The 14,387-nt window shown below is 43.6% G+C and overlaps 1 protein-coding gene across 3 annotated transcripts in view; it reads right to left on the bottom strand.

Moving 5' to 3' along the window:
* The window catches only part of ADAMTS9 (ADAM metallopeptidase with thrombospondin type 1 motif 9), a 163,238-nt gene that overhangs the window by 75,603 nt on the left and 73,248 nt on the right, over nucleotides 1-14,387 (bottom strand). For all 3 annotated transcript variants that reach the window (XM_086697656.1, XM_086697654.1, XM_086697655.1), the window contains 5 exons: nucleotides 12,872-13,036; nucleotides 9,716-9,835; nucleotides 6,728-6,832; nucleotides 6,423-6,590; nucleotides 4,364-4,633 (listed from right to left, as the gene is read on the bottom strand). In XM_086697656.1, coding sequence (XP_086553782.1) covers nucleotides 4,364-4,633; nucleotides 6,423-6,590; nucleotides 6,728-6,832; nucleotides 9,716-9,835; nucleotides 12,872-13,036 — 828 coding nt within the window. The remainder of the gene's footprint in view (nucleotides 1-4,363; nucleotides 4,634-6,422; nucleotides 6,591-6,727; nucleotides 6,833-9,715; nucleotides 9,836-12,871; nucleotides 13,037-14,387) is intronic.

The following is a 14,387-nucleotide window of genomic DNA, read 5'->3' as shown; positions in this document are numbered from 1 at the left end:
CCGAGCTGGAGGCAAAGAGAGGCTTGGACTCACAAATGGTGAGATCCTGGTCTGAGCTGAAGTCAGATGCTTCACCAACTGAGCTATCCCAGTGCCCCATTTGTTCTGGGTTCTGATGGCTGATCTGTGCTTTCTGTCGAATCCTAGCTCAAACCAGGGTTATTTCAAAATACTTGCAAACAATGCATTTTGCTGGTCAGCTTGTTCCAAATAAAGCTCTGAATATATTTTTTGGCTTATGGTTGGACCGAATTTCAATTTCTCTGCCCATCTCAGACAAATTACGGGTGACTTTAAAATACATCGGGTATAATTTTAAGATGTGAAAATTAGGAAAACAGATTTATGACTTCTGCCTGAGAAAAAAATTAGGCAATTTTTGGGGTGCCTGGGTGGCTCAGTCGGTTGAGCCTCCAACTTCGGCTCAGGTCATGATCTCACAAGTTCGTGAGTTCGAGCCCGGCGTTGGGCTCTGTGCTGACAGCTCAGAGCCTGGGGCCTGCTTCGGATTCTGTGTCTCCCTCTCTCTCTGACACTACCCCGTTCATGCTCTGTCTCTCTCAAAAATAAATAAACGTTAAAAAAAAATTTAGGCAATTTTTGATTTACAAAAATGCCATTTCTATTCTCGGAGGATTCTGGTATAATGACTCTAAACTTGAAAATACTTGTTTTCTATTTCTAATGTTTTTAATGTTTATTTTATTTATTTATTTATTTTTTTTTAAATTTTTTTTTTTTCAACGTTTATTTATTTTTGGGACAGAGAGAGACAGAGCATGAATGGGGGAGGGGCAGAGAGAGAGGGAGACACAGAATCGGAAACAGGCTCCAGGCTCTGAGCCATCAGCCCAGAGCCCGACGCGGGGCTCGAACTCACGGACCGCGAGATCGTGACCTGGCTGAAGTCGGACGCTTAACCGACTGCGCCACCCAGGCGCCCCTATTTTATTTATTGTGAGAGAGAGCAAGAGAGCAGAGGAAGGGCAGAGAGAGAGGAAGAATCCCAAGCAGGCTCTATCCTGTCAGCACAGAGCCTAACGTGGGGCTCAAACTCATGAAACTGTGAGATCATGACCTAAGCCTAAATCAAGAGTTGGACACTCAGCTGACTCAGCCACCTAGCCACCCCTGTTTTCTATTTTTAAACAGCTTAGGACGTAACAGGAAACACAAAATCATTATTTTAATTGGCTTTGTTTGGGAACCAAAATATATAATGTGAGGAAGGAACTTCCATATTGTAAGTGCATTTGTAATATATATTTTGGCCCCTGAGTTCTTCCCTTGAAAATACAATCTTGTCTCATTCTTTTGTCACCTGTGAACATTATTGCCTCAATGAAGTGTGGTAAGCTCCTTGAGAGGGTTCAGTGCCATAACTTGTGTCCCTGTTAGCTCACATAGCACCAGTCACAGGATATTCAGCCTGGTTCAATTAAAGTTACTGGAAACAACAGCTCTATAAACCACATGCTACCCTGCCTCCAATATGCTTGAATGGAGCAAGGCTGGTCACCTGACTTATGGCCAACCACCCCAGTGGCTGTCCAGTGACCAACAGGATGTTTCCTACTGAAAATCTGACCAAAGAGATGGAGACAGTGCTCAGCTGGGGCCAAGGAACTACAGAGCACAGTCTTGAACCATCTGAACCCAGGGCCTGTCTGGGGCTTTATAATTCCATAGCCAAGTAAAGGGCTCTACATAATTTTTCTCCAGGTTCAATACGGCCATTTAAAAAATGTTTATTTTTATTAACAGGGATTCTTAGTTCTCTTCCGTGTTGCAGCATTTCACTCTGGACTTCTTTTGGTAACAATCTTCCTGTCCTTTTAAGATGACATGTTTTCGTAGGTAAACATTTCTTTGAAAAAACCCTGTACCTATCATCCACACTGGCCAAAATGAGAAGGAATGGTCTCTGCAGGGGTAGGAGGTGGTGGTCATCTGTCGTTCTTACTTGCCTAGCACACTTCCCCTTATATCTGGCAGCCCAATTCTCCTTTAAGGAACCTTTCTTCCCCCAAGGGATGTCATCTTGGGGGAGAATATGTATTAAGATACTCTGCCCCTCCCTGATCATTGAGTGGGCAAGTGGAACAAGCAGGGCCAGTGAGACTTGCCTGAGAATTTAGATCCTAAGCAGGGTAGATGAGCGTTCAGAGGGATCTATTAAGACAGAAACTCCCTACAAAAATTACCCTCTAATTACTGTTCCATCTAGATAGGGGCTGGCAAGACACAGCATGAGGGCCAAATATGACCTGCTCCCTCTTTTATAAATAAAGTTTTATTGGAACATAGGCATGCCCACTCATTTATGTATTGTCTACACCTGCTTTTGTGCTACAACGACAGAGCTGATTAGTTGTGACAAAGACTAGATGGTCCGCCTCACACAAGATATTTACTATCTGGTCCTGTGCCAAAAAAGATTTGCCAACCCCTGAGCTAGATCCCTGAAGGTGCTCTGGTCTCTGCCTCTACCGGGGCCAAACGAAAAGTTTTGTTTGTTGGTCTTGTTTTCACTTGAAAGAGTCAGTTTCTTTTGTTCACAACCAGAGACCCCTAATTGGGTAACAGGGGGCAAACCTCACACAGGGTCCAGGTTTATACAGGAATGTGCTAGAAATTGAGGTATTTACTCCAGAATCCACTGAAAACATTAGATTCCCATTCTCCAGTGGTGAAAATTCTTTGCTGCCTTTCCTGCCATGGAAAGCAGGAAGAATCCCATGGTTTGTGCACTGCACCAAGCAAACATGCACCTTCTGGAAGCAGGTCAGGCTAGAGCTGCAAAAAAATCACATTGTCCATTTTCAGCCTCACTTAATGTGGGGGGGAAAAAGTCCTCAAACAAAAACACGATGAGGAAAAGAATGGCATTGCCCATTGCTGCAAAAAGGTTACCTAATCCTCCCTAATTTGGAACACTGCCCAAGGGCAGAATCATTCAATTTTAAAAGAATGCATCATCTCCAAGTGTAGTCGTAAGTAAGAATAGCTTTAAAATTTTGTTTTAAAGAGTTCTAGTGCTATCATTAGAACGCACATGAGTTTGGAAATCTTCCAATCCGAAAAATTGCGGGACACTCAGTGATTACCTCCTGTGATCACCTGTTAACTTCTCTGAACCCAAATCTCTTCTAACCCAGGCCCAGGAAGCCTGGAAGGGGTAAGCCAGCAAGGAGAATGAGATGGCGAAGGTCCTGGGCAATATGGCAGACGTTCTGCGGACAACCAATACTTGCACTGGGTGGAAATGGCTGACGGCTCATCAGTAGTCACAGGAAAAGAAAAACTCACTTACTGAAACATAACCACAGTGGGAAGCACGCAGCTTCCTTCTAATGCGTTTTAGTTCAGAAATAATTAAACACAATTAGTGGTATGCGAAGGAAACTGAGAGTAAACAATTAGAACGAAGACCCCGGGGTGATTACTAGACATCTTCCGACTTCCCACACCTATGCGGGGTCCCCTGCTCTCTTACCCCTCCTGCAGTCCCATCAGACATGTCCAGTATTGCACAATATAATTACTTTGCGAAAAATATTTAGTGAAAAACCTAAAATTCAGTATTTTTCAAGGTCTTCATCACGTGAAGGGCAATGCTAAGAATACTGAGAAAATTCTCACTCTGGGGCAGGCAGCGTGCAAAGCACTTTATTTCCATCGTCACATTTGTTCCTTACAACCACCCAGGAGAGCTGGAATTGTTGTTCACTTTGTTTTACAAAGGAGCAAACTGAGGCTCCTTGAGACTAGGGGGCATGCTAAATATCTCAAAATCTGAAAGTGTAGGTCGTTGGCTCACACAGAGGCACCTTCATTCGGAGCCTGTGCTGCTCGCCGTTAGATTCTGGTACTGCTCCCCTAAGCACAGAATTATCTGGACCAGTGATTCCCCTCAGTCCAGGACAATGATCTACTACTACAAATTATGCATGGATCATGCCACTTTGAGACTGCACTCGTCTAGAAAACAGCAAGAAGGAAAACCACTTCCATTAAGAGCTCCCTATCAGAAAACTTCCTCTGTCCTTGCCTCCGGGATCAATCATCCTGGCCCTCACGGTACCTCCTAGGAGGCCACCCGATGCTGTTGTCCAGCTGTGATATGCCTCCCCCTCCACCCAGTTAAGGCAGCTTCTAGGTGGCCTGCAGGCACTATCGGGGGACAACTTTTTAGGGACTGTGATGAACCCGTTAGGGTTCATCCAAAACCAATGGGAATGTACAAGGCCAAGCCCTTGTGAGAAAAAAGGGCTTCAGATGTGTTTCTAGTTTGTCTGCCCCCAAAGCTGCAAGGGTGAAGGAGAAGAAAGCAAAGTAGAGAAGGACTTCAGGGAATACTCACTGCTCCCCAGGGGCCAGTCCTCCACTGGTTTCCACCAAGCACATGGGTGCGGCTGGGGCCCGCGCTTCTGGGGCGGAAATCCTCGCTTTGGAAGGGGTGCTGAGCGAGACCGCTGTCTGGGGTCCGCTGAGGGCATGGTGAGGTGGAACAGTCCTGGTCGGTTTCTGGGATGTAGTCTGGATCGCACTCACTCCGATCAATCACGTGGTCACTGTAGTTGACACACACCACTTCCCGGGTCGCCCTGCCTTGCCCACAAGTCACGGAGCACTACGTCGAACACCCAGAAAGAGAAAGGGTCGGTCATTGGCAGGCACAAACCCATCAGTGTGCGTTTTCTGTGAGTGGCTCAGCGCCCGCTCGGTTGCCCAGACCCCAAACTCTGGCATCGTCCGTGTCTGCTCCCTTGTCTTCCCACCCTGCAGCCATCTCACTGAGACACCCTGTCAGCTCAGTCGTCACAGATACCCCAATCCATCCATTCCCCACCGTCTCTGCTGTCACCTTCCCCTGCCAGGAGCACCACAATGGCTTTTCAGCTGGGCTCCTGTTTACAACGTCGAACCCCTCCCTGCAGCCCTAGTCTGTGGTCCACGTATCAGCAACTATGACACCTACAAATAAAAGATCATGCCATTTCCTCCAGTGACTTCCCAACTCACTTTGAAAAATGTCCAAAGTCCGTACCTTGGCCTGGGAGGCCCTCTGTGATATGGCCACTGGCGACCTCCTTGACCCATCTCCTAGCACATATTGCACTCCAGCCAAACTGGTCTTACGGATGTTTCTTGACCATGCCAAGAACACTCTCTACTCAGGGTCTTTGTAACTGCTGCTATCTTTTCCCGAACAACATGGATGCCCACATGGCTCACTCTCTCACTTCATTCAAGTCTTGCTCAGCGTGCTATCGGGCCTTCTCTGACCACGCTGTCTAAAAGCATACTCCATTTTTCCCTATGCTATTATGCTGCTTGACTTGTTTCTAGTAATTGTCAGTGTCTGTTGCTAAATCTCTCTCTCTATTTGTTGACTGACTGGAACCTCCATCAGAATGATCTTCATGAAGGCTAAGACTTTCTTATTTGCTGTTCATTGCTTTTTCTACACTAAGCTTTTACAAATATCTGGTGCACAGACAGGTGTATTTAATGGATGGATGGATGGATGGACGGACGGATGGACTGGAAGCTCAAGGCATCAGAGTGAGATTATCATTTATTGAGCACCTACTTTGTCCTAAGCAGTTAACATAGGCAATCTCAAATAATACAACATCTTTGTAAGATAGGTACTCTTTTGGGTCTTTTAAAAAGAAGAAATTGAGGTTCAAATTAACCAGACTGCTCAAGGTTATGCAGCCAGTATGTGTCAAGATCTGGATTTTTACACGGCTCTCTTTGAATCTATTGCTCAAATTTCATACTTATGTTATGATATTTATGGAGATATTACTTCTCTATTTTCCTGATGCCCTCTCCTCACCTATCCTAAGCTTTATATTTCCCTATTGCTGGGAGTTTTGCAAGGCAGAAGGCAGGTGCCACCTGAAAATGAAGGTTTTTCTACTTTTACACAAGCCCATAGATGGTGCCTGGTGTGCACAGGAGGCCGAGCCCATAGCATTGGATGAGGATTCCCACTTCCCACTCTTGACAGAGAAGCCAAGAACCTCTGAACTTCAAGAGTCTGGGTTCTAGGAGGCACCCAGACTCAAGGTAAGAGGCTCTTTCCTGACTCCCCCTCTTCTCCCTGGCACTTGTGGTGCTCCACAAGCCTATTACATTCCGATGTGACCCAATCAACACCGGGTTTTCCAGTCAACCCAACAGGATGGGGCATCAGTCAACTGCAAGTTGACTTACACATTTTAACAACATCCATTTCTTGCACATCCGGCCAAGATTCATACCAGCCGCACACATATGAGGCAAAATAATTTAAATCATAAACTAAGTCCAATTATAAAACAGTACCCATTGACATTTGTGACCTGTCGTTAGTCATCCTCTATGGTTCCCCCAGTCATTTCCCAATTCCCAAGAATCCACTCGCTTACAGGGCTCCAGTCCAAAGCTTTCCACTGCCCACAGGGAGTCACAGAACATTCTTCCTTTGCCACTGGTCTAGGCAGAGTCACACAGGCGCTCTCGTCAGCCACAGAGCCGTCTTCGTCCCGACAGCTGACATATCTCATCCGAGTACCTTTTCCACAAGTGGCTGAGCACTGGGTGTTGAAGTAAGATAATGCAGGGATGTTATTGGACACGATGGTTCATTGGACAGCAACCCACTTCCTACAGTCAAGTCAGGGAACCTCTTCCTCCCCTTCCACCCTCTCTATGTCTGCCATCTATTTCTTACTGGTGTCCAAGACCCAAATCGCCACTGGGTTCTTGGTGCACTCTGCGTGCTTCTTCTTCCTTCCGGGGCAGCTGGGGGAGGGTGACAAGATGGTAATTCACAGTCCTAGATGGGAGAGGGGGAAGAAAGTCAAAGTTACCTTGAAGTCAATGCACACTTTAAGGGTCCAGGTGAATAAAAATATAAGAATGAAGAATTCTAAGACCTCAGAATTCTGGGAAAATCACATGGCATCTCTCGGCCCCAGTTTTTTTCAAGTGTAAAATGGGGTATAATCTGAGTCACCTCATGAATGCACTGATATAGGGCAGGGATTTACTTGGTGATTGTTAATATCATATTTATTTGCCTGTTCATGTGGAAAGAAAAAAAGCGATTGCAAAATGGCAGCTAAGTTAAGAAAGAAAAGGATATCCTTTCAAAATTGTCAATTGTTGGGGTGCCTGGGTGGCTCAGTCTGTTGAGCGTCCAACTCTTGATTTTGGTTCAGGTCAGATCCCAGGGTCATGGGATCGAACCCCACATTGGGCTCCTCGCTGAGCATGGGGCCTGCTTAAATTCTTTTTCTCTCTCCCTCTGCCCCTCTCCCCGACTTGCTCTCTCTCTGTCTCTCTCTCTCAAAATAAAAAATATATATCAGTTGTTAATTTTTAAAAATTCCAAAGACAAAATTCTGTTTTCACATTTCAATTAATTTCCTAATCAGAATTTGCTAATCATGAACTGGCTTTCTAGGTTTACCCAAAGAGAACTCCTGAGGTTCTGATGGTCAAATCTAGATAAGAGGTCTATTCAATATGCCAATGCCTGGAATGTATATAAATAACACTCTTCAGTCACTCAGAGGAAATCCCTATAATGAATTGAGGTTATTTGTGTGTAGATAATACTTTCAGGTTTACAGATGGGAAAACAGAAGTACGTACTTGCTCACAATTTAGCAAATACTCTTTGATTAAATACATACCCATTAAATTACTGAATGTGCCAGGCATGGTGCAAAGTGTGGTGAGCTCGGGACCGAGCCTGACATTAGGGAGCTTACAAACTGAATGGGGAAATTCTGCTACTTGGCTCCAGACCCTGCCTATTCTTCTGCCGGTGGTCCAAAGAAAACCACAGGAAACTTTTCCCACAGTGAAGAAATGGTCCATATGCTTCAACTGTGGGAGCCGCCCTGTACTCCACTGAATATTACAGAATAATGTAGAGAGAAACAAGTATTGTGAATCTCTAAGGGAGTTGCTGAATCCTCAGTTCATGCCTATTCAGATGGAATAGCTAACATTTCGCAGGCATTTAGCCTGTGGTGGTTTAGAGCATTTCAATAAAGTAAAAAAAAAAATAAAATAAAAATAATAATAAAGGGGACACAAGTCACAAGTGGTATTTTATCATCGATCAGTGACAACATGAACAACACTGCCATATTCCTGTATTTTTTGACGCAGACAGAATGAGGGCCCTCAGAATGGAATCAGCGCATTGGCCAAAGGGGGCCTTAGAGCGTGAGCTCTGGGCACCGTCAGGGTTCAAATCCTGTCTTCGGCAATTGGCAAAACTGATGTAGAAACCCAAGTCTTCTCTTTACATAGTCTCTTCCCATAAACGATGCTAAAATCATGGCCCATAAAGAGGAAGTAGTGGCAGTAATGGTCAGCTGGCTCTCGTGAGAAAAAAGGAGTGTGTGTGTGTGTTTGTAGAAATGCATTTACATGTATACACACACATATTACATGCCCATATACACCTATATATGCATACATATGTTTGTTTGGTTATCACAAAGTTTACTGATACAAAGGCTGTATGGTACACAATTTACAGATAGTAATAAAATATACAATGCTTTCTTTTAAATTCCACGTAGCCAGTTGAGTCTCACAGAATCCTGTCGCTGATTTTTGTTGAATTCTTGAATCTGTTGCCAAAATATGGTTGTAACTGCTGAATGAGTGCACTTCAGACATGAATGAGAGCTGCTATTTTGTTTATGTTGAAGAGTAAGGAGAAAGTGGAACAAACAAGACCTATGTCAGAACTTCATCTACCAACGACGTGAATGACTTCTACGCCGAATCAGACAATAATGTACAAATACCGGAAGAGTATTTCCTTGAAATTTGTATGTGTTATTTCCAATGTAACAGCTAAAGACAGAAGACTCTTTTAAACATAATGTAGATTGCATATGAGTATCATTTTCTCCATCACTTTCTTAAGTCTAAAAACAATCAATTAACCCTCAATTATAGCATTTGCTGATTCCTGTGGTGTAAATACTCTCACCACAGCCAATTTCAAACTACCAGCTTGATGTCGATGAACACAGACTTGGGAAGAGATGTGCAATAGCTTACCATTATGTAATATTCCCACCACATGGACACACCTGTAAATGTAAATAACCTCAAGGGCACAGATAATAGTAAAATGTAGTCAAGCAATGGAAAAATGTGAGTTTTGAGTATTTATCTGCTTCGTTGAAATATCATCTACTTAATTATAGGCTTATATTTTCAATTTTTACTAGTGTCTACATTTAGCAACTAGCTCGCAACATTCCTGAACATTCACCAATCCACTCGTGTGAGATGGTACGAGCCAGCTCTAGCACGTTGCTGCCTGAACATACAACACTATTTGCTCAGCCCTATGTTAAAATCACTAAAAAAAAAAAACAAACAAACAAAAAAAAACCCTCTGAGCTCAAGAAAACAAGACCAAACAATCAACATTTGCTAGCCAATGAAAAATCAGAATCAGACCCACCTATACTTCAAATAACCAGAGAAGAATGAAACTTGTATGTCCAAATATTAGATTCAAAATGTAGCCAACAGGTAAATCTGGACCATTTACTTAATCATCTGGTTACTCTACCTACACACTTACCCATTAGAGCACTTCCATTCTCACTGAACCACTGGGAAATTCTGGCATCCTACTGCCCAAAGCCAATCACTGGGCTGGACAAAGGAGACTCACCTGGGTATCAGTTGGTCTAGTGGCTGCATTGCAGTCATTGTCATCGACCACTGACATGTAAGTCCCAATGATGCACTTCACTGCCCTCAGCTGGTATCCTTGTCCACAAGTGACACTGCACTGAGGGAAAGAAATACAACAAAAGGGATGCACACGTGAGCAAATTTTCTCTTTCCCTAACTTTCCTGATAACGTCCTATAAGAAAAAAAGTAGTTCCATCATAGTGGAGCAGAAGGCTAGCACCCAAAGAACCTAGGTTAACGTGGGCACTCCTGCTCTGCACAAATTATATACAACGATTATCACTTTGATGGTTGGAATTATTTCCATCTCCCATTGAAATTCTATGTGTAGGGGTTCAACCCCTTGCCTGTGACTCAATATACCCCTATTTCAACACTCACTACAAAGCTACAGTGACCGAAACAGTGTGGTACTAACATAAGGATAGTTATATACACTCATGGAATAGAATTGAGTCCAGAGATAAACCTGGACATCTATGGCCAAGTGATTTCTAACCAAGATGCCAAGACCCTTCAGTAGGGGGAAAGAATAGTCTCTTTAACAAATACCTTGGGGGCAACTGGCTGTCTATATGAAAAAGCATAAAGCTGGACTCCTACCTCATGCTATTTATAAAAATCAACCCTAAATAGATCAAAGACCTAAACATAAGAGGTAAAACTATAAAACTCTTAGAAGAAAAGGTAATAGAAAAGCTCCACGACATGGAACTTTCTTGGATAATGATTTCTTGGATATTCTACCACAAGCACAGGGAACAAAAGAAAAAACAAGACAAGTTGTATTTTGTCACAGTTAAAAATTTCTGTACCACTGGGCACCACTAGTGGAGTGGAAAGACAACCACCATGGGATTGGGGAAATTATTTGTAAATCATATGTCTGATGAAGGGTTAAAATCCACACTATAAGGAGCAACTACAATTCAACAACAAAAAGCCAACCTCATTAAAAAATGGGAAAAGAAGAACGATTAAACTGTACATTTAAAAATGGTTAAGATGGTAAATTTGATGTTATGTGGGGTTTTTTTTAATTTTTTTTTAACGTTTATTTATTTTTGAGACAGAGAGAGACAGAGCATGAACAGGGGAGGGTCAGAGAGAGAGGGAGACACAGAATCTGAAACAAGCTCCAGGCTCTGAGCAGTCAGCACAGAGCCCGACGCGGGGCTCGAACTCACGGACCGCGAGATCGTGACCTGAGCCAAAGTCGGACGCTTAACTGACTGAGCCACCCAGGCGCCCATGTTATGTGGTTTTTTTAACCATAATTACAAACTTTTAAAAAATGGGCAAAGGACGTGAATAGACATTTCTCCAAAGAAGATACACAAATGTCCAAAAAGCACACGAAAAGACTCTCATTATCACTTGTTATCAGGGAAATGCCAAATCAAAATTATAACGAGATGCTACTTTACTCCCACCAAGAGCCATAATGTAAAAGGGGGAATATAATAAGCATAATTAAAAAGGGATGGAGTAGAGAAAATGGAACCCTTGTGTATTATTGGTAGGAATGTAATATGGTAGGGGTTTTGTGCAAAACTGGCAGTTAAAGAGAGCAAAACAGGCTTCCCATACGATCCAGCAATACCACTCCTGGGATACACCCAAAAGAACCGAAATCAGGTACTAAAACAAATACTCGTACGTGAATATTCATCTCAGCACTATTCATAATAGCCAAAAGGTACAAACAACCCAAATGTCCAGCTTGGTATGAATGGATACACAAATACGGTACATCTGCATAAAGGAAAATTAAGTAGCCACAGAAAGGAAAGAAGCACAGAAACGTGGCTTGGTGTGCTGATGGTTTGGTGTAGACATGGATAAAAAAGACGCCCATCAGTTGTAAAAGATGTTATACTCAAATCTTCTCAGTGACTCTGAGCTGGCTTCTCTTTCTCCCTCTCTCTTTCTCTCGTTCCCTAAGAGCTACGCAGATGTTGACAAAAAGGAGCCTGGATTTAGGAGTGTAAGAGACTCTCCTTGTTAGTGTAATCAGATATGATCAGCCATTCTGACTAGCGATGCTGTACCACAGGAGGGTTCAGAAGAACATCAGGTTCATAAAAATTGTAAGGGGGTAGTAATAAAGCTGCTCTCATTTATTGCATGCATCTTGGAAATGAAGACATAAACGAGAAGACTGGTTGCTGCTGGGCAGGGGGGCGGGGAGGGAGAGTTATTCTTCAAGAGATTGCATAAGTGACAGCAGACAGCTGTTTCGCTTCTCTCGGGAACTTGGAGTGCTACTTAAATAGTACCCAGAATGCTTTTGCTTCTATATTGGGAAGGACTTCATTTCAAGAGCAGTGGCTTCTCAGATGTGAGCCCAAGGGAGACTTCCACTCTCTCCTTTAAGAAAAGCTCAGGTTCAGACTGTGGAACCGACACACTAGGGGATGGGAAAGATTCTTTCACAGCGAGATGATTCTGCAACTTTTGATCACGCTCATTCTGTATGAAGTGTCTGACTGGTTTATGAGAGGTGAGCTTTGGAACCGTGACATGGTAGCCAAAACATCCCTTCCAAATCCCGGTCCAGAACCCCCTGCCAAAGGCACTGGACCCCATTCCGTAGCAACCCACAGTCGCATTCCGGACAGTAGCATCAGGGGGCACCTGGGTGGCTCAGTCACCCACCCAGCTCTTGGTTTCAGCTCAGGTCATGACCTCACAGTTCGTGGGTTCCAGCCCCGCATCGGGCTCCGTGCCGACCGCACGGAGCCTGCTTGAGATTCTCTCTTTCCCTCTCTCTCTCTCTGCCCCTACGCTGCCAACACGTGCTCTCTCTCTCTCAAAAGTAAATAAATAAACATTAAAAAAAAAAAAAAAAAGATTAACATCAGCCAGACAGGAGATCTGGTGGGAATCTGTGCACGAAGACTTGCACGCATATCTACAAAGGGAATAACCAGCTCCAGCGGGGAAAGCAGCAATCCCCAGACCTGGGGCAGAATGGCTGCAGTGCGTCTTGCGCTCGATCTGGCGCCATGGAGGTCCAGTGCAAGTCATGAGACCCAGCAGTTAAATCCCCACCACCGGAATGCCCCTCTGCAAGCCCTCTCCAGATAAGAAGGAAAGAATGTAGTTAAGAACTTTTATCGTTCAAAATACCTGTCCCCAGGGACCCGCCTGCCAGGACGCACATTCTGGCTGCTGACAAGTCAGTATGGAGGCTGGCTTGGTCTCAGGGTCACAGCTTCTATCGTTTAATCGATCTTCCCCAAACTGACACCAGACCTGGCGGTGCTTATGTCCTTTTCCGCAGGTGACCAGGCACTGTAAGAAAAAGGACAGACAATCGGGGGTGTTTCTGAACAATGTGTTGTGGTTCCCAGGGATTATTCACGGGTAATCAGGAGGAACAGATGCGCTCTCTCCCACAGCAATTTGTAAATACGGCACGGCTCATTTTTCTCTCGTTCATGCGTTCACTCATTCACTCATTCATTCACTCCTTCTGTATTGATAAAGGCTCTGGACGGTATCAAGCACAGAATAAACTCGGCACAGCACTACGCCACGAGATATAGAACTTCCCCAACCTACGATGGGCTTACATCCAGGTAAATTCAACTTAGGATTCAAATATCCTAAGTTGAAAATGCACTTAATACACCCAACCTACGGAACATCATAGCGTAGCCCAGCCTGCCTTAAACGTACTCAGAACACTTACATGAGCCTACGGTTCCGCAAAATCGTCTAACACAAAGCCTCTTTTATAATAACGTGCTGGCTATCTCATGTAATTTGCTGAATACTGTCCTGAAAGTGAAAAATAAAGCTGTTGTGCGGGGACAGAATGGTTGTGGATATATCCACTGTTGACCCTCATATGGTTTTGATTGCACGGCTGCCCAGTTTCACCAGAGAGTATGGACCACAGACAGCCAGCCCGGGGAGAGATCCACATTCAAAATTCAAAGAACAATTTTGACGAAATGTGTATTGCTTTCACACCATTGTAAAGTTAAAAAAAAAAAATTGCGAAGTTGAACCATCGTAAGTCGGGGACCATCTGTACTGAAAAACAACATTCATGGTTTCCTAGCACAGGAGTTAGGTGTGGGGCTCAGCCTGGGTTTTAATTCCAACACAAACAGCTATAGGTACCAATGCAAGTGATGTCTCCGTACCTCAGTTTTCTCATTTGCACAATGGGGATAACAGTAGTGTCCAATGCAAAGAATTGTGAAAACTAACCAAAAAAATCCAAATAAAGTGCTTACCATATGTTCATTTAATAAATGTTAAATATCATCCTTATCAAATGCTCATTGTAGAACATTTGAAAAATACAGAAAAACAGAAGAGAGAAAACTATAATGATTAAAAAAAAAAATCTCCCTCCCCAGGGATAATCATTATTAACATTTTGCTGTTTCCTTCCCAGTTTTCTAAGCTAAGGAATGTTGCATCATACTGAATATATAGTTAGCATCCCCCCACCTCCATTTTACCAAGTATTCTTGCAAAGGTTGGTTACTCGATTTGAAGTGGTCCTTTAGCTATCATGAGCTATCTGAGTAAAACTTTAACCCACTACCTTCTTTCATCTTTTTAAAACCAAACACTGGAGTTTAAGCTAAGGCAGCTTGTTAACAGAACAAAAACAGTGGGTTTGTTG

Source organism: Puma concolor, chromosome A2, assembly GCF_028749965.1.
Source record: "Puma concolor isolate L17-30 chromosome A2, mPumCon1.1.hap2, whole genome shotgun sequence".
NCBI classification, from domain to species: Eukaryota; Metazoa; Chordata; class Mammalia; order Carnivora; family Felidae; genus Puma; species Puma concolor.
The sequence above is the reverse complement of the archived record's forward strand: the minus strand, read 5'-3'. Positions and strand labels throughout refer to the sequence as shown.